The sequence below is a fragment of the Balaenoptera borealis genome (genome assembly GCF_965194805.1).
Source record: "Balaenoptera borealis genome assembly, chromosome: 10".
Lineage (NCBI taxonomy): Eukaryota > Metazoa > Chordata > Mammalia > Artiodactyla > Balaenopteridae > Balaenoptera > Balaenoptera borealis.
Genome location: NC_138874.1, coordinates 2,915,199 through 2,936,236, shown reverse-complemented (window position 1 = coordinate 2,936,236; position 21,038 = coordinate 2,915,199). Strand labels below are relative to the sequence as shown.

The 21,038-nt window shown below is 40.7% G+C and overlaps 1 protein-coding gene across 9 annotated transcripts in view; it reads right to left on the bottom strand.

Moving 5' to 3' along the window:
• The window catches only part of RHOBTB1 (Rho related BTB domain containing 1), a 69,893-nt gene that overhangs the window by 28,784 nt on the left and 20,071 nt on the right, over positions 1-21,038 (bottom strand). For 8 of the 9 annotated variants that reach the window (XR_014249007.1, XR_014249008.1, XM_082407437.1 and 5 more), the window contains 2 exons: positions 9,211-9,412; positions 8,593-8,696 (listed from right to left, as the gene is read on the bottom strand). Coding sequence is in view for 7 of the 9 variants with exons in the window: in XM_082407437.1 (XP_082263563.1) it covers positions 8,593-8,696; positions 9,211-9,402 (296 nt within the window). In the remaining 2 variants the exon portion in view is untranslated. Of the gene's footprint in view, positions 1-8,592; positions 8,697-9,210; positions 9,413-19,702; positions 20,153-21,038 lie in introns of those variants that run through there. The other variant, XM_082407440.1, reaches the window with a different exon arrangement.

Below are 21,038 nucleotides of genomic sequence, written 5' to 3'. Positions count from 1 at the left end.
ACAAAAGAGGCCCCTCAATGACTGTTTATCAAATAAAATGGCCTTATAGATATTGCAGGATGTAGATGCAAATATGTCTGCAGACTCAAAATCGAAAAGAAATAAATTTAGGCCTAAAATAAGTCAGTTAGGGGATATGCTTAAAGTTTTAATGAAAAAATGATATGTGAGCTATTACATTTCTTCAGACAATTATGGCTGAAAGATAGCTATATAATATCTCTGGTATATAGCAGAGATTATCCACTAAATATATATCTTTAAATTATTTGAATTTATCTTAAAAATCTATTTACCCATCTAATTGGATACTTTCATAATGCCAGAATAAAAATGGATTAATGATCTCTTCTAGGAATTAGATTGTATCCAGAAGCAAAGGAAATATAAAGAAATGGGCAGGTTACTTTCAGGATTAATTCTGGGTTAGTTTCACAGAATTAAGGCTTAAGATAACACCCTCTATTTCACAGACCATCTTGTTTTTTAAAAAACATGCCAACTCTCCCGCCCCACCCAAAAAGTACTAAAATAGAAAGATAACCAAGGTGATAAGTTTAAAAGAGATTTTTGCTTATTTGTTTTATCTTTTGGTAATTCAGTACTTTGTCCTAACTATATTTTCTAGGCTGGGAGGCAGAGGAGTTCTGGGGAGAGAACAAAGTAGTGGAATAATTTTGGAAATCTAATAAATGGTCAAAATTAAAAGTTATTGATACGATTATTGTTAAGATTCACTAAGAAAATATCTGTGAAAGTGGTCTGTAAACCATATGGTACCAATTATTGTCAGACAAATACGATTATGGGTTCAAAAGTCACCAAAGACATATCTTGTATATTGCAGCTAATAAGAATGGCAGGACATTCTCATCAAGAGATCTTTCCCTTTTGGCTGACTAGCTCATTGATATGCAATTGCTGAAAGATGGTAATAGAATTATCCTCTGAGGACACTGCAGAATTACCCAGCCGTCTCTTTCTTCTTACCACCTAATTTATAAGGGAAAACTGTACGGGCTGAAATATATATTTCTTCATCAGATGATTCCAGTATAGAAACATCACAAACTGATGTTTTCTCTTTGTCCAAGGATGAAAAGTCAACAAACTTAGCTGTATTTGTCCCAACTTGTCAAGCTTGCAGTTATTAAGTAGGAACAGCAAAAAGGTAAAAAGAAGGCAGAACACACGATGTTAATGTATTGAACAGTATATATGTTCCTTATTCTCCTTACCCATCTCAGTGGCCTCATTATTCATATGTCTGCAGCATCTTTTGGGTCCACAAATGCTTTTCTGGGCTCAACCATAACGGACCGTCTTTCCCAGTCATGTGACCAGTGTTTGGGCAGCAGCCAGCATCCTTCCGGGTCCCGGAACATGACTGACCCCAGTCATCAACCAAGCCCTGTTCCCGTCTCATTGGGCACTGCTGCTTCCCAAGGACAATTTCATCCTGGGAACAGGGCTGGGCTGGGCACAGGATTCCCAGCTCTCCTGATATTGTGTCTTCTGGTTACAATACAAGACGTACCAGTTCAGAGCAGGAAGGACAGTGGAGGACAGTAGTCTGAGGGTGACACAGAGCATGGCACAGACATATTTCCTCTGTGCCAGATGATCTGGCATCGCTGCAATCCTATGCTTGAGTACTTTAGTACAGAATCCATAAATTTCCAGTACATTAAAAATTTTTAATTACTTGTATGCATTTAGTCTAACATATTTCTGTTTTGGATTAGCACAAAGCAGTAATAATCCACTTTCAACTGTTTTACTTAATGCCCTCATCTATGGGTAAATGGATTACCATAAGTATATAATTATTTTTTTAAATGATTCTTGTAAAGATCTTGGAAATGATACCCAGAGGAGAAACAAACTATAGTTGGAAAAATATTAGTGTTAATACATGTAATTCTGTTTAAGAATACTCATTCAAACAAGGCATTTCCCCCCCAACCCCGCCCCAATTTATAAATTCAAAAATTTGGCAAAAAAGGGGGAGGTTTGGGGTGGTGTGGCTTACTATGCCTCCCTCCTTTTTCTCTTGGCCTCGCACCATTCTCTAGTTCCAGAAAGAACCAACTACGAAAGACAAAATTGTTACTATTTGATGGAGAAATGGAAAACTTTCAGGAATGTGGTGTCCTTTATTCAGTTATCACCGGGTACCTGCTCAGATGTATCTTCTCAGAAAAAGATACAAACAGAACCACAGCCAAAGTACCTGCTCAGATGTATCTTCTCAGAAAAAGATACAAACAGAACCACAGCCAAAGACACAGGTCACTTGGGTGAATTATGATCCACACAGCTGAGGGCTCTCTGTCTCTGGGAAAAGGGATCCAGCATGATTTGGGGACAATTTGATAGTGTCCCATCATTAGCTTTGAGATGCCAGAACCATTTCATTTCCCATGTTCAGCTATTAAGGATCTCGTCTTATTTTTTTCGCCCCTAAGTTCATACAAATGATTTTTATTGATATTTTCAATGAGAACTAAGTTTAAGTTCTATAAATAATCAAAACATATATTGTCAGCCATGAAAATTTCCTCACATATCATAGACTACTTAGACTGCCCATAAAAATATTTTATTTAAAAAATTATTGAGCTACAATTGAAATACACTAAACTTTGTATACTTAAAGTGCTCAATGTGATTAGCTTTGACATAGGTATACACTCTCCATACTGTCATCCCAATCGATAAAACAAATATTTCCATCATCCTGAAAGTGTCCTTGTGTCCCTTGGTAATTCCTCCTTCCCTCCCATCCTCTTTCCCAGGCAGCGAGTGTTCTCCTTTCTGTCAGTATAGATTACACTGCATTTTCTAGAATTTTACAGCAAGGGATTCACACACAATATGTGCTCTTTGTTCCCTGGTTTCCCTTACTCAGAAGCTCTCTCCAGTCTTCATGAGATTCTTCCCGTTTGGCTGAGGTTCAGTAAAGAGTATTGTGATGTTTCCGTGACAGTGTTTACCAAAGCGTGGCCTGAGGACTAGCTGCTTTCTGATCATCTAGGTACTGGCTAAAACATGCTGATTCACCTCTCCCCAGATCTCTGACATCAGATAACCAGCAGCTTCGGCATAATCAAGTATGAGAACTAGCAGTTTTAGTCGAACCTCTTAGGGAACAACTATTCGTGCCCCTTGGTCCAACCAGCTGCTCTTCTAATGTCTTTCTACTGTTTTCTATAACTTGGGCAAGTCTTAGTCCTTTATGCCACAGCAGGACTAAATATCTTTAGGAAACAAGCTGCAGTAATTTTCCTAGATCCCTCTGGACCACACATTTAGAAGTGTGGTTTGGATGACTTTTCCATAAAGTACCCGCATTGGGAACTTTCCTCCCTTTGCTGCTTTGTTATCCATTTATAAAGTCCACCTTCAGGGCCAGGACTTGCGTGAAGCACTGGCCTCAGGTGCAAAATTTAAAGAGGTGCCCAAAACCTCAGTAATCCAGATGAACACTAGTTTTTCAAAAATCAAAATTAAGGTTAAAAAAAAAAAAAATCCATGATGAGCAAAATACCAAAATTTTAAATAAGGTCAGGGCCAGTAACTTTTGCCATGCTGAGCCTGAGACAGAAAGAAAAGATCAGTTAACAGTGATCCTATCTTTTAAAAATTATTATTATTTACATTTTACACCCAAGGTGAGTGCCTTACTTGCCTCACCCTCATCCTGGCCCTGGTCCACTTCCACCTGATATGTTTCTCTGTCTGACAGGCTGTTTGCCATCCCGAAATCATCATCAGAATGTTAGTTCTGGCCAAGCGTTTAGAAAGTGCCACGGACGAGAACTACTTCAAAATACTTTATCGAGGCACATTAGTTGTTTCTTGCTTTTTTTCCCATGCCATTAACCACAAGTTCAGCCAATCCCAGACAAAGACATAAACACTGGTCACCCACAGTCCTGAATTTTTTAAAGGGCCTCAACCGAGCATTCAAGATGAGATGTATTCATGCTGTATCTGATTACATGTGCCTTCAACCTGAAACTAGAGCTGTCTTATCTAAACAGATACACAGAAACCATGGCTCTGATTGATGTTATCATTTAAAACATGTAGTGTACTTCTCATTGGACGTAAAAACACTTGAGAAAAATCAGTGTGTAAGAGTAATCTATATAATAAGAGTTCCAACTGTACTGAAAATATGCCTAGAAACTCTTTGGTGTAAGGGGAAATACAGTGATTCTGCATGCTTACGTAAAACTGGGGGGAGAAAACATGCCATAGAGAGTACCCAAGCATCCCACTCACTCTCAGAAAGTTCGCTTGGTTGTAACATTTTTACTGGAAATGAAAGGACTCATGTTTACTCACTCATGGATGTTCGCTTGATTGTAACATTTTTACTGGAAATGAAAGGACTCATGTTTAGTCACTCACGGATGCATATAGAGAATTAAGTCATTTGCTACGTATTAAAGAACTTAAGAGGAACAATGGAATATTAGTTAGAGCTGGTGATAGATGGTGAACGCTGGTCTTCCATGTCCACACAGAATAGTGTAAGAATTAGACTGGACTGAGAATAAATGTAAAGTAAGTTGGCCATCAATCATCATCATCAGCCACAAAAGCCTGGGGGGAAGGGAAGAAGCAGGCTTTGGAGCCAGAAAGAACTACCAGGAAAAGTTCAGTACCACTCTCTCCTAGCCATCTGACCTTGGCCCCTTTCTGTGCATGCTTGCTCAACTGTGAAATGAGCCTAGTTTACAGGGTCACCACAAGAATGACGTGGCGACAAGATACGTAGAGCCGTGAGCACAGGCCTGGCTCATGGGGAGCCCTGATTAAATTGTAGCTGCTGTTATCACCACCTCCAGCCCCATAGGTTTTATGTGTTTGAAGGTTATGTGACCCCGAGACACAGCAATGGTGAAGCTTTTCAAGGAAAGTGAACAATAAAATGGGTAATTATTTATGTGTGGTGTGACTGTAGGATGGCGGCAGAGGGGCCCAGGTATTCTGTTGAAGGCAGAGCCCATCCTACTTGCCTACATGTTCAGAGCCAGGTACCTAAGTGTATACACTTCCTTCTTTTAATAGTTCTAGGGGAAAACTCTTGAGTGATATCCCTTTAAAAAGAAGCTATTTTGTTTTTCTTGCCAGAAAAGAGCAGCTGATCTCAGTCACGGCTACTATGTACAGTTTTGTTCTTGACATTTTAAAAGATCCAGGAAAGAGCTTCAAAAGTTCATGCGAAAATGGATAGAAAGTAGGTGGTAGGAAGAAGAAAGGCTACTAAAAGTTGGAGTCATTCGCTCCAGACAAAAGAGGGTTTGAAGTATTTCAAATGTGTTAGGTAAGTGTTAGGATGCTAATGCTACTCTGCTACCTTTCATGTCCATCGAACAGAAGGACTCCTATCACTACTTTTTCTCGGATGGATGATCTCCCTTCCTGGAGAAAAGGGGTTGACCAGATGACTCTTTGAGATCTCGTCTCATTCTAAGCCACCACACAAATATGGAAGAGCAAATGGATACCCAGCTCATCAATGTGGGGTGGTGGTTTCAGTTGCATTCTGTTTAATAGGAGGTCAAGGTAGCTTGTCACAATGGAAGGAGTGGGAGCCAGGAGTCAGGCAGAGCTGGGTTTGAATCTATTTTTGAAACTCACTATCGGGCAGGTTATGGTAGTAAAAGAACTCAACTCTCTACTCAACTGCGGCATGGAGATAATCTCTGCCTCCTAGGGTTCCTGGAAGGATTAACTAAACTAGTGTTGGCAAAGCACCTAATATTTTTGATTGACACACTGTAGGGCTTTGATGAATTGGAGCTATTCATCTAGTTGGCTAAAAAAATGGGTTGAATAATTACCTTTAAATTATAACAAGAGCTTTGACATTCTGGTTGTAGTTATACCACATGAGGAAAATTGCAAATTCAAGTCAGCAGACTGACACCACCGTGGCCCATTCTGCAAACTAGAACGTGCCTATGCCAAAGAAGGTTTGAGGGGGTAACTTGTTAACTAGCTTGGTGCTAAGAAGCCGAGGAAACTGAAGGTGAGGTCTAAGGCATCTTGGTATGAATCTGGTTTCTCTCACTGTCACCATAAGAATCAAATGAATTATTTTAAAAAGGTTCCAAATACATTTCCAAGTCTCAGGAATATATCACATCTCACTGACTTGTAATTCATACCAAGTATAGTAAAAACATCAGTGAAAAAACAGGTTTGCAAACCAAACTGAATGTCAGAAACTGTAATTATGATTTTTCTCCGTAACGAATGATAGGGAGCTAAAAATGGAAGTTACACAGAAATTAAACAGCTCTCACATAGCAATGAGATCCAGTGGTTGGAGCCCTATACTGAGTAAAAGAAAATTCTACTACTACCAGACTTTTCCATACAATGTAACTTTCTGGTGCTATAGCAATGCGGTCTGACATATTTAGCGTTTATAGACAGAGGCTGGAATCCGAGACAGAACAGCCCTGGTTTTTGTTCTTTACCAGTGGTGGGGTCTGTGGCAGGAAGCCTGGAGGCTGCGGAGAATCAGAAAAGACAGAGGAAATGCAAGGCCAGACATGCACATAAAGTGAGGCCCACAGAGAGCTCGGTCAGAAACACAGGAGGGCTTCCTGAGCCCCTCTTTGTTGCTCAGGGAGTCAGACTTGGCTTGGAAAGCGCGTCCTGTTTCCACCGAAGGGGTGGGGGATGGCTACAGTTGACAGAGCCAAACACTACAGACAAGGGAACAGAACACTGCACTTTGAACTGATAGAGTCACATGAGAGACAAGCTTATTTCTGTTGGGAGGGACCAAGCACAGGCATGACATACATCAAGAAGCTGGATGAGGCCCAGTGTAGATGCCTGTCAGTATCAGATCTATGAAGGTCATTGTGCCATTAAATCAACCCTAAGCAGGAACCTCACATGACAATGAAGTAGCCTTTCTACTACCACAAAACAATTTTCACATGGTGGAGCCAAGTTAAAATTCATCATCCCAAATACATAAATTTCAAGTGGCAATAAACCACTGAGCTGTTGAGACAGCATGTAGAAGCTAAACCCAATATCTCAGTAAGCTCATCTTTATTCACCACACCTTTTTAGAAGTTGGGGTACAAACAGTCCTTTGAATTCTATTGTGTTGTGCTTACTTTGCTTTCAGTCATCATTTTATTATGCTTCCTTAAAACCACAGGTATTACAAAATCTGACTGCATAGTACTTACAAGCAGGTTCACTGATTATTATTTTTGTGCGTGTGTAATGAGACAACAGAAAAAAACCCAAATGGCAGCTAAGATAAGAATCAAGAACATCATGGAAAGGGGAAAAAAAACCCCCAAAAAACCAGGAAACTCAAGAAGAAACATATCTGTAATGCTGGATATTAAGTTCAACAGTTCTCGTTGTTCAAGGGGACATTAAAATCACAGTTTTACTTCTACATGCCTCTTTCTGAGACCCCCTTGAACAAACTGGCCTAAATTGCAGATTCTTTCAGTGTGTGAACGACTTCTCAGGACTAGGGCAAACCCTTTCAGCAGTTTATTCAGTATTTTAGACCACTTGGATAAATGCCAATAGAGGTTCAGAGGCTTAAGAGGGCTACTGGCTTGAAGAAAAGAGAGGTCCTTTCAGAAAAGCTTATCTCAATACAAAGGAGTAACTCGTTTGGAGTATCTAATCCAATCCTGTGAGGTAGCATGATGTTTGATGTTAACAGAGACCTAAATTCTAAACTTAAAAGGAAATGTCTTCATTTACTATTAAGGAGTAAGGAAATCTCCTCCTTATCTGGATTTTGATAGTTATAACAGATTCACTGAGAGGGACTTTAAGACAGCTGGAGTCCCAGAGACTCCTTTGGAGTTATGGTGACAAAGAGAAGTTGCTAAATATTTTACGATACTTTGACATTGTTCCCACTCATATTAATGTCCTAGATTTATCTTCCCTTTACTGGATTTTTCCTCCTCCTCCTTTTTTTTTTTTTAAATGAAAAGCAGACATTAATGCTTCAGTTCATTTTGGAAATGTGCCTTTGTGAAGGACTTCAGAGATATTTTTCTTTCTTTTTTAAAAATGACCTTCAAATAAAAATAATAGACTTTTCAGACAACAAAGCCCAAAGCAAGTAACTTCAGACTGCAGTATGGTCACAAAAAGATCAAAGAGACCTTCAGAAGTGGGGTGGCCGAGTGCTAAAAAAAACTTAAAACATTCTAAGAGAAGGTAAATTAAGTATCATTCAGGAAGACAACAATGAAAGCAGCCCAAGGTTGGAGAGCACAACAGAATCCGCGTCCAGCAAACGTCCAGTTTAACTAGCACTGGTTGTTTTAAATAAAGTACTTCCTGGGAGGAACCAAGTGGCCACGCAGAGCGCTTTTCTTGACATCAGGAAACAGTGCTGTTTTGGCTTGTTCTTTTTGGGTTTTTTTTGTCTTGTCTTTTCTTAGACACAGTGCAGAACCCAACACATCTCAAGGCCATATTATGTGGTTTTTGTTGATTTACGAAGCGGAGATGGGTTTAGGAAAGGAAATTGTACTGAAGTTGAACTGAACTGCACTAGTCTTGGTTTACCTGCCATAGGCAAAACGCCTGTCTTTGTGATGATCGCCAAAAGTATCCCAAAGCCTGAGAGAAACGCTCACTTCATCAACGACATCCCGGGAACGCTCCAAGACCTGCAGGAGAGAGAGAACCCAGGCTGTCAGTCAGAGGGTCCCCCTCAGAGCCCCCGAGACGCACGTGCATTGAGTCTTCTCCTTCTATCTAACAGGACTTAGCTAAGTCCTAATTCTGTTCCTGGAACCACGTGCCTCAAAAGCCCTCCCTCAGGATACCGTAGCCATACTCCAAGTCGGCCTTCTGCTTTTGTTTTCTCTTGTGACACTAAACAGGTGAGTTTTGTCTCGAACATCCAAGTTAACCCCTTCCCCCGCTTTTTAAAAATCAGACTGGCTGTATTCAATAGCCTGGGGTAAACCGTAATGGAAAAGAATACAAAAGAATGTATACATAGGTATACCTGAATCACTCTGCTGTACAGCAGAAACTAACAACCTTGTAAAGCAACTAGACTTCAATAAAAAAAAGAAATCAAGTAAATAGAAATCTAAAAAAATAAACAAATAAAAATCAGACTGGCAACAGCAATGACGTACCCTTAGGATTCTAAAGAAACGCCGTCTGTCTTACCTCCTGGCAGACCCGGTACTGGTCAATGGCCCACACCGTGGGTACGTGAGTGGCCAGCAGCTGGTACTGCGTCAGCGTCGTATTACACGCCCTGGCGCAGATCAAGCGCGTCTTCCCCACGGCGTTGTCTCCCACGACCACGCACTTGATGGTTTCCACGTTGGGTCTTTCGTAGTCCATGTCAGTGTCCATTTATAACACTCTAGAAGAAGAGAGCGGACACCCCATTCAAGACACTGGTGCTTTCCAGAGCAGTCACAGATGGGAGGGGGCCAGGCGGTTTTCCCTTGGTCCAGGCACTTCTCTGGAGGTACCCAGGCAGAAGCCAGAAGTGTGGAAGTTCCTACTAAGCCAAACTGAAACTCAACTTTTCTTTTTATATCTCACACAAGTACAAAAACATCGGATTGTTATTTTGACCCCAAACGGTTGATTCCGGTTAACATGTTATTTTCTCCTTGGTTTTCTCTAAACACAACCTGCCTACTGGAGCTCCGTCCAGGCAAGTCGGGGCTGCTGGCACACACTTCTAGCTCACTAGCTACTCATGTTGACCCGCTAAAGAGACTGGGCACCTGCAGGTTTAACCTTACACATTCGGGCATAAGCAGCCTTTGCAATATGAGTGTCCGTTACAATCTTCCAGTGATCCAAGATCTCACTAAAAAGCAATTTCCTATAGGTTCTAAACCATCCTGGTGACTTAGGGGAAAATCCAAAGTGTGAGCAGAAAGGGACTAGTTGACTTTAAAGAAGAGTGAACTGTAAGTGTGAAATTGGATACATTATTATTATTATTATTATTTTAATTATTTATTTTGGCTGAGTTGGGTCTTCATTGGTGTGCGCTGGCTTTCTCTAGTTGTGGCGAGTGGGGTTGCTTTTCGTTGCGGTGCGCAGGCTTCTCATTGCAGTGGCTTCTCTTGTTGCGGAGCACAGGCTCTAGGCGTGTGGGCTCAGTAGTTGTGGTGCACGGGCTCTAGAGCAGAGGCTCAGTAGTTGTGGCTCACAGGCTCTAGAGCGCAGGCTCAGTAGTTGTGGCGGACAGGCTTAGCTGCTCCGCGGCATGTGGGATCTTCCCGGACCAGGGACTGAACCTGTGTCCCCTGCATTGGCAGGCGGATTCTTAACCACTGCACCACCAGGGAAGTCCCTTGATATATTATTAAAATTAATTTATACTTATATTTATTCATTAATTTTTATTAATCAAATTCATTAAAAGATATTCTTAAGAGGAGCACTATAAAGAAAGATTTTGAAAAAAATTCCCTTCCTCTCTGTGTTTGCAGAGAAGAAATCTGGAGCATGTGGTAGAGAATGATTTTACCAGAATGAGGAGCTACTTTGGAATCTTCCTGAAACCATCAAAAAAGGTTAAAAGAGGGTTACTGGGTGAGGGGTGAAGAGGCAGAGGAAAGCTGCTGGCAGCTCTGCTTCCCCAAAACAGGAACCCCACAAGTTGCAGAGCGGACTGCTTCCCGGTAGCAGCTGGATGGGCGGTAGCAGCTGGATGGGTGGCCAACCATGCAAGATTCTAAGATTTTAATGTATTATGATTGCTCTTCTGAGGAAGTCTATTGTTATACTGAGAAAACTGCTGGATGGTCATTTTCTTAAAAAGAGTCCATAATGGTCTTAACAGACATGGTAAAAAAAAAAAAAAAAAGCTAAGAATAGGGCCTAATACATAATTGGGAATCAAAACATGTTTAAAAAAAATTTTTTTTTAATAAATTTGTTTATTTATTTTTGGCTGCGTTGGGTCTTTGTTGCTGCACGCAGGCTTTCTCTAGCTGCAGCGAATGGGGGCTACTCTTTCTTGCGGTGCGCAGGCTTCTCATTGCGGTGGCTTCTCTTGTTGCGGAGCACGGGCTCTAGGCACGCGGGCTTCAGTAGCTGTGGCATGCGGGCTCAGTAGTTGTGGCTCGCGGGTTCTAGAGCGCAGGCTCAGTAGTTGTGGCGCACGGGCTTAGTTGCTCCGCGGCATGTGGGATCTTCCCGGACCAGGGCTCGAACCCGTGTCCCCTGCATTGGCAGGCGGATTGTTAACCACTGTGCCACCAGGGAAGTCCCTCAATACATGTTTAATTCAATTGACTTAAGAAAAATGATAATTTAGATAATATGAGATTAAGGGTATAGAGGGAGAGACAGAAGAAGAATGTTAAAGATGAATGCTTTTGCACAGTTAGGACCATCTGAACATGGATAACACCATCACAGGAGGTGTTAAACCCGAGGCTGGAGAACTATCTGGCAGGAATGGAGTGGAGTGATTCAAGGAACAGATGTGTGGTGAGGTTAAGATCTGATCCTACACCCGTGACGAGGCTTAAAATAGATACCTGTCCCCCACCTGGTAAATGCTGATTTTGAAGGTCTTGGGTGGGAAAAGAGTCTTTAAATATCTCCAATTCTGGTGATTAGCCAGGTGTGGTGATTCCAAAAATCAACCTCTTTAAAATCCAGCCTTAAAATTCTATGATTGTATTAGTTCTCGATTTAATAGTATAGTGTGGCAAAAGCATTACTTTGGCATTAGATCGGTGGTTCTTCAATTCTAGAACATTTGGCAATGTCTGGAGGCATTTGGCAACGTCTGGAGGCATTTTCGGTTGTCACAGGGGGTGTGGGGAAGGGCTACTGGCTTCAGGTAGGCAGAGTCCAGACATGCTGCTAAACATACTACAATGTACAGGGCAGCTCCCACAACAAAGAATTATCTGGCCCCAAATACCATAGCGCGAGGTTGGGAAACCCTGCCTTGGATGGATGAGAGTTTGAATCCTGGTCTCCCTGCTTTCTAGTCATTTATTTGGCTTTAGGCAAGCCAGCTGCACTGTCTGAGCCCTAGCTTCCTCATCTGTTAAGTGGCAATATTCGTACCCATCTCCTAATGTGGTCAGGATTAGGTGAACTGATGTTTTCAGTCCCCAGTGCCGTACCTGACACACCGATGGCTTCAAAATTATAATCATCATGCTGAAATGAATACTTTTAGAAGACAACAAAACTGAGTCAGGTGGAAGACCAGGATTAGATGCAAAAATCATAAACTTAATAATCATAAAGATCTATAAAAAGGATACATTTTAGTAGAGCAATTAAAGGGTAATTCATTGAAAATTGAAGCACATAAATACAAGATGGAGCACAGCTGACCTGATGCAAAGAAGGCAGAGAAAGTTCTGGGTGGAGAGGGGGAGAGAGGAGCTCACAGTTAACTGAAGGATAATAGAGTTGGAAAGGTAGGTTAAAAATATTTTTATGGGGCACGTCTAGATTCTAGAACAAAAGTGGTAGCACTTCACAACAGTCTTTGACAAGATTCTGGTGATATTACCACGGGGTAGCCTATATCAGGAAAAAACAGGTTCCGTTTGGAGTCTCACAACTCTGGAACCTGAGGTCTATTATTTTGAATGTCCTAAGTGACATTCAAACTTTATACTTTTGAGTGAATTTTATTTTATTTTTTAGATAGATAAAAGTCAAAGAGAACCAATCCATAAAATTTGGGAGAATGTTTAGATTTAGTAAAAATTCAGACATGACACAAAAACCGTAACATTGGTTTTCTTGTTGGCTTGCAAACTTACTCTGATAGCATCCCCCCAAAGAGGAGTCCCCCAAATAATTTGAATAGTGGCAGCTCAGGTGGAATAGCTGTGTAGCTTTTACAGAAGATGACTTTGAGGGGGATAAAAGCCCTTCTGGTTTTATATTAAGGCCATGATTACAAAAATATCATCACTTTACTTATTTATAGACACATCTCATACACAGTCTTGAAAAGAATTTCTGTATCAAAGGTGAGAATAACATCCGTTGGTCCTCTAATCTCTAGCAATCTGCGCAAAACGGAAGTGACTGCCAAAGGTGCTGAACTTTGTGCAAAGGGGACAGCATATAAGGGAAGTGAAAGGCAGGCAGAATTAAATTCTCATAGCCCGGATCATGCACTCTTCATGGGGCACTTCCAGGAAGAGTTTGCTGGGTTACCAAAATGCGAGGCTCCAAATCTTTCCTTTTGGGTAGAAATTTACTTAGTGGTAGACTAAAAAGTACTTTAAGAGTATGAAGTCACAGCCAAGGATGTAAACTCATGCTATCTTGTACTGTAAACCAATTATTCATCTGTTACACATAAACAAATAAACATTATATTATAGTCTAATTATAAAGATATGCAATTGTATCCTCCTTTGCTTGTTATGGGCTCAAATTTATCCATATCTAGCACTCTTATGGTTGAATGAGCGCTTACGACCATCTGGATAATGACTCTGGTTTCTGATTTTTATTTACCCGGAAAGAGAGTAATAAATATTCCTTTAACACTGTTAATAAATTTCACCACCATAAATCCTGCTGATCTATGAAGATACCCTTTTGCCTTTAGATCCATATCTGAGGAGACAAGGAAGGTATAAAAGGGAAAGAATAGCTAGGCAGAACTGATACTGGTAACCTGATACTGTGGCAGCTCTGTAATCGTCTCACTCAAAACCGACTTGAACTTTATTTCATACTTTCACTGAATCTTCAGGACACGGATGCTGATAGTTAAAATGCTACCTGAAAAATCTACTTGTACACTCTCTGGAAGTCAGAAGTTTATTTAAAAACAAGTAAGTGATAAAAATAAGAAATGAAAGAAGGGAAATAATATCTGATACTGCAGAAATTTAAAAAAAAACCATAAGAGAATACTATGCCAACAAATTGGAGAACCTAGAAGAAACTGACAAGTTTATAGAAACATACAGCTCACCAAAACTGAATCAAGAAGATATAAATAATCTGAACAGACCAACCACTAAAAATGAAATAGAGTCTGTAATAAAAGAAAAAATTCCTTGCAAACAAAAGTCCAGGATGGGATGGCTTCACTGAAGAATTCTACCAAACATATAAAGGAGAATTTATACCAATCCTTCTCAAACTCTTCCAAAAAACTGAAGAGGAGGGAACACTCCCAAAGTCATTCTATGAAGCCACCATCGCCCTGATACCAAAACCAAAGACACTACCAAAAAAATTATAGGCCAATATCCTTGATGAATATAGATGCAAAAATCTTCAACAAAATATTAGCAAATTGAACCCAACCACACATATAAAGGATCATACACCATGATCAAGTTGGATTCATCCTAGGGTCACAAGGCTGGTTCAACATACGTAAAATCCGCGTGATACGGCATATCAACAACAGAAAAGACAAAAACCACATGACCATCTCAACAGATGCAGAAAAAGCATCTGATAAAATTCTACATCCATTCATGATAAAAACTCTCAGCAAAGTGTGTATAGAGGGAACATATCTCAACATAATAAAAGCTATTTATGACAAACCCACAGTCCACATAATACTCAACAGTGAAAAGCTGAAAGCCTTCCCACTAAACTCTGCAACAAGACAAGGATGCCCACTCTCACGTCTTCTATTCAACATAGTATTGGAAGTCCAAGCCACAGCAATCAGAGAAAAAAAAAAAGAAATGTGTCCAAATTGGAAGGGAAGATGTAAAATTGTCTTTACATGCAGATAACATGGTATTCTATATGAAAACCCTAAAGACTCCACCCAAAAACTATTAGAACTGCTAAACGAATTCAGCAAGGCAGCAGGATACAAGATTAACATACAGAAATCTGTTGCATTTCTTTACACTAACAATGAAATATCAGAAAGAGAAAGTAAAAAAAAAAAAAAAAAAAAAATCCCTTTTAAAATCATGCCCAAAAAAAAGATACCTAGGAATAAACCTGACCGAGGAGGTGAAAGACTTATATACTGAGAACTATAAAACATTGATAAAAGAAATTGAAGATGACCGAAAGAAATGGAAAGATATTCCATGCTCTTGGATTGGAAGAATTAATATATATATATTTTTTTAGCTTCATTTTTTTATTGGAGTATAATTGCTTTACAATGTGATGTTAGTTTCTTCTGTACAATGAAATGAATCAGCTATATACATAGCTATATCCCCTCCCTCTTGCACCTCCTTCCCCACCTCCCATCCCACCCATCTAGTTCATCACGGAGCACCAAGCTGAGCTTCCTGTGCTTTATAGCATGTTCCCGCTAGCTATTTTACGCATGGTAGTGTATATACGTCAATCCTAATCTCCCAACTCATCCCACCCTCGCCTTCCCTCCTTGTGTCCACATGTCCGTTCTGTACATCTACGTCTCTATTCCTACCCTGCAAATAGGTTCACCTGTACCATTTTTCTAGATTTCACATGTATGTGTTAATATACGATATTTGTTTTTCTCTTTCTGGCTTACTTCATTCTGTATGACAGACTCTGGGTCCATCCACATCTCTACAAATGACCCAATTTCGTTCCCTTTTACAGATGAGTAATATTCCATTGTGTATATGTATCACATCTTCTTTAGCCATTCAACTGTTGTTGGACATTTAGGTAGTTTCCATGTCCTGGCTCTTGTAAATAGTGCTGCAGTGAACACTGGGGTACATGTGTCCTTTTGAATTATGGTTTTCTCAGAGTATATGCCCAGTAGTGGGATTGCTGGGTCATATGGTAGTTGGCAGAATTAATATTGTTAAAATGGCCATACTACCCAAAGCAATCTACAAATATAATGCAATCCATATCAAATTTTTCACAGAAATAGAACAAATAATCCCAAAATTTATATGGAGTCACAAAAGACCCAGAATTGGCAAAACAATCCTGAGGAAAAAGAACGAAGCTGGAGGCATAACCTTCTCAGACTTCAGAATCAAAGCAGCATGGTATTGGCACAAAACCAGACATATGGATCAATGGAACAGAATAGAGAGCCCAAAAATAAACCCACACACTTATGCTCAGTTAATCTATGACAACGCAGGCAAGAATATACAATGGAGAAAAGACAGTCTCTTTGACAAGTGGTGTTGGGAAAGCTGGAGAGCCGCATGTAAATCAATGAAGTTAGAACACTCCCTCACATGGTACACAAAAATAAACTCAAAACGGCTTAAAGACTTAAATATAAGACATGACACCATAAAACTCCTAGAAGAGAACATAGGCAAAACATTCTCTGACATAAATCGTAGCAATGTTTTCTTAGGTCAGTTTCCCAAGGCAAAAGAAATAAAAGCAAAAATAAACAAAAGGGACCTAAACTAACTTAAAAGCTTTTGCACAGCAATGGAAACCATAAACAAAACAGAAAGACAACCTACGGAATGGGAGAAAATATTTGCAAACGATGCAACTGACAAGGGACTAATTTCCAAAATATACAAACAGCTCATACAACTCAATATCAAAAAAAACAAACAACCCAATCAAAAAATGGGCAGAAGACCTAAACAGACATTTCTCTAAAGAAGACATACAGATGGCCAACAGGCACATGAAAAGATGCTCAACATCACTAATTATTAGAAAAATGCAAATCAAAACTATAATGAGGTATCACCTCACACTGGTCAGAGTGGCCATCATCAAAAAGTCTACAAACAATAAATGCTGGAGAAGGTGTGAAGAAAAGGGAACCCTCCTACACTGTTGGTGGGAATGTAAATTGGTGCAGCCACTAGGGAGAGCAGTATGGAGGTTCCTTAAAAAATTAAAAAGAGAGTTACCATCTCGAAAAGATGAAAACTGTAATTTGAAAAGATACATGCATCCCAGTGTTCATAGCAGCACTATTTACAGTAGCCAAGACATGGGAGCAACCTAAGTGTCTACTAACAGAGGAATGGATAAAGAAGATGAGGTATATATATACAATGGAATATTACTAAGCCATAAAAAATGAATGAAATAATGCCATTTGCAGCAACATGGATGGACCTAGAGATTATCTTACTAAGTGAAGTCAGAGAAAGACAAATTTCATATGATATCATTTATATGCAGAATCTAAAAAAATGTTACAAATGAACTTATTTATGAAACAGAAACAGACTCACAGACATAGAAAACAAACTTATGGTTACCAAAGGAGAAAGGGAGGGGGAGGGATAAATTAGGAGTTTGGGATTAACAGATACACACTACTGTATATAAAAGAAACAACAAGGTCCTAGTGTATAGCACAGGGGACTATATTCAGTATCTTGTAATAACCTATAATGGAAGAGAATCTGAAAAAGAACATATATGTATGCATAACTGAATCACTGTGCTGTATACCTGAAACTAACACAGCAGTGTAAATCAGCTATACTTCAATTAAAGAAAAAAAAACTGGTAAGTGAACAAGATATTGTGGAGGTTGGGAAGTGAAGGACTTGGTGAGGTGGTGCAGGGAGGCCACCACTGTGCGTACCAGTGCCCTCCACAAGGCTGGCTTAGAACAGCGTGGTCCTGATCTTCTAGCTCTCAGGTTACCCCATCGGCTTGGTTATCCCATATCTGCCCCCGCCATTGTTACTGCCATCTACTGGACTTCACGTCACTCTTCCACATCCACCACCAACTCAGTCTTCTTGCTGCGTCCACAGGATGATGCACCCCACACCCAAGCCTCAGAGATTTTTCGCCTCTTCAGTGCCAGTGACATTCACCACACTGTCCTGGAGCCATTCGTACCTTTTGGCCGTGTGCTGGATATTGCTGTCCTTCAGAAACATTTTACCTCTGAAATCTCCAATTTCAAAATCCTACTCTAAGAGCAAAAAATCCTATCTTTACAGCCTGTGCTGGGTGAAATATGGCCACGGCAGCAACTCCCATCAGGAGATGGAATCTATTTCCCTTCCTCTTGAATGTGAGTGACTTCCTGGCCCAACCCAGAAGAATGTGGTGAATGTGACGCTATGTGAGTTCCGGAATGAAGGCCTCCACAGGCCCTGCAGCTCCACCTTCATGCTACTGGAGCAACGTCAAGGCTGTCATCTGAGGCCCACCCAGCAGAAGATGAGGATTCAGTGAGGAAAACCGAGGCAGTCCGGCCAATGGCCATCACCAAATGCCACATAATGTGAGGCCATCTTGAATCTTCTAGGCCGGTCAACCCTCCAGCTGAAAGTTGTTTTATGAGTGAACCAGCTGAAACCAGCTGAGGAATCACCTAGCCAACCTACAGAATCGTAAGAAATAATAAACTGTTGCTTTAAGCCACCAAGTTTCGGGGTGGTTTGTTACACAGCGATAGCTAACTGAAACATACACATTATTCTTTAGGAAAATCTCCAGAACCTCGACTCCTCCATTAAAAAATATGTACATTTCCATATCAGATTATAGGCCCCTCTTGGATGATCTTTTCTACCTAGGGTTGATGAATCATGCCAACTCTTATCTACACTGTCACCCTCAACTTCTTGTACTGCATCGTGCAGTAGGCAAAATAATGGTCCCTCAAAGATGTCCATGTTCTAATCTCTGGGACCTGTGCATATGTTCTGTTACATGGCATGCGGGAATTAGGTAGCAAATGGGATTGAGGTTGCTAGCCAGCTGACTTTACTATAAAGAGATTATCCCGGATTATCTGAGTAGGCCCAGTGTAATCACAAGAGTCCTTTACATGTGGAAGAAGGAGGCAGAAGGTCAGAGTCGGAGAGAAATAAAGGACGACTTTGAAGATAGAGGGAAGGGCCCTAAACCAAGAAATGCAGGTAACCTCTGGGAGCTGGGACAGGTAGGAAAGCAGATTCTCCCCTGGGGCCTCCAGCAGGAACACAGCCTGCCAACACCTTGATTTTCACCCCGGTGAGACCCGTTTCAGACTTCTGACCTCCAGAACTATAAGATAATAAATCTGTTGGTTTAAGACATTTAACTTTGGGTAACTTGTTACAGCAGCAGCAGGAAACTAACACAGCTTGCTTTAGCCACACAAAATGGCTTTCAAAATTCTAAACATTGGGGACTTCCCTGGCGGTCCCGGGATTAAGACTCCGCAGTCCCCATGCAGGGGGCGTGCGTTCCATCCCTGGTCGGGGAGCTAAGATCCCAAAAAAAAAAAATTCTAAACGCTGTGTGTACCTCCACAATTCTTCATCCGCCTGGTGAATTCTATTCATTCCCTAAAATGTTATTCAGATAATACCTCGTCTAAAAAGCTTTCTTAATTGCCCCACCTCCCCACAGACTAAATTACTTGCTCCTCTGTACCAATAAACGGTTTTAGGAGAAGCAATCGAAAACATAAATACTCTCTTTCTCTTCCTCTCTCTCACACTCATTTTTTCTTATATTAGCAAATCACTGAATGGTGGTCTGTGACCTTTTAATTTTTTTCCCTGTGGCTGTAACTTCAAAGTGCCCGTCTTGCGCACTGAATGAATCATTAGCTGTTTCTGGGGTATTACTATATACGGAAGTGCTTGGAATATATGAGCATACAATGCCCCTCTTCTATAAAGCTCTGTCATGGGTCCCTAATATACTCGTGGGCAAACCATGGGCAAAACAGTGATGGAGCCTAACATGACCCCAGCTGCCCTAGGCTCCTTTTCAAAGCATTTTCCTTCCTGTGGTGGTTCCCCACACCCACCTTCCGTCCTTGAGATGATGGCCTTTGTGCTGTCCTGTTCTTCTCTTAAGAAACAGGTTCTCAGGACGTCTCAGGCACGTTCGCTTCCTCAATCACACGACAGCTAGGTGACCATCAGAGTCTTGTCTCCATAACTGAATAATTCAGAGGCACCGTGGTTTATAAAACTCTAGATGTTCCTGCTTGTTCCAGGCAGGTGCACATTAGGATAGGGCCACTATTTGAATTCAGGTAAGGGTGCAAATCTCTTCTAACACTAGAAATTCAGATATTAGAGAGGGTGAGCAAGGGAAGATTTATCACTTGTCTAAGATGCCTCACTAAGCATCTCCTAGTTCCTCCGCATCACACCACTCTCGGAATATGCCACCTCTTACTGTCACTTTTTCCGTATCTTTTGTTATATTTGCTACTGCAGTCAAGACCGGGTGAGCAGTCTGCTTAAAGACAGAAATCTAAGGTCCATAGAGGGGCCTTTGTACTTTAAGCTCCATTCAGCTGTTATTAACAGTTTGAACAGGGCTATTGCACAGCCACTAAACTTTCTTGTCCTTTAGAAAAGCATATACTCTGAACTTTAAGAAATAATTTAACTTGGTCATTAAAAGTACTAGTGGAACAAATTTCAGCGTCTCTGAAGAGTTAACTTCGAAAGAAAAACTGAGAATTTTATATTATTGGCAGGAACAAAAGGGAAATGTTAAGAATTGCATAATAACTATAGCCAACAGCCAAGTTTCAACTGTGCAGATTTCATTATCCTGAGCTCTTAATCACCAGTCCTAGTCAGGCAGGAGCTGCCTTATGCATTATATAAACATCTCAGCTGGAATGGAGAATGGGTCCAGACCTGGGAAAAGAGACAGTCAGGGCTGGGCTGGGCTGGGCTGGGCTGGGCTGGGCTGGGCTGGGCTTTCCTAAATCAAAACTTCACCGAAATATATCTCCAGGATAAAACTGCCTTTCATCATTCAAAGCAACAATATTTTTTCAACTGAAAGTTGTGATCAAAACAAAAAAGAGATTAAGTAACAGAAAGAGCACTGCAGAGAAGTCCAGGAATATAGATAATACAGAGACACATTTAGAAACAGTCACTCATTCTCAGCAGAGCCCTGTAAAGACCTACACCACATCACGTTCCTTCATTTTTTAAAACTCAGTGTCAGTGGGGAAGGTGGGCCAGGATTAGAAATAGACTTCTTCTTCTATCTATCCACTGCCCTTAATAAATGCTGTCTCAGTGAAAAAATAAACAACAAATCGCAGACAGCTTAAAAGGTGCATACAAATTCCAGGGTAGGTTTCAAAACCACCATAAGTAAAGTGTGTGCTA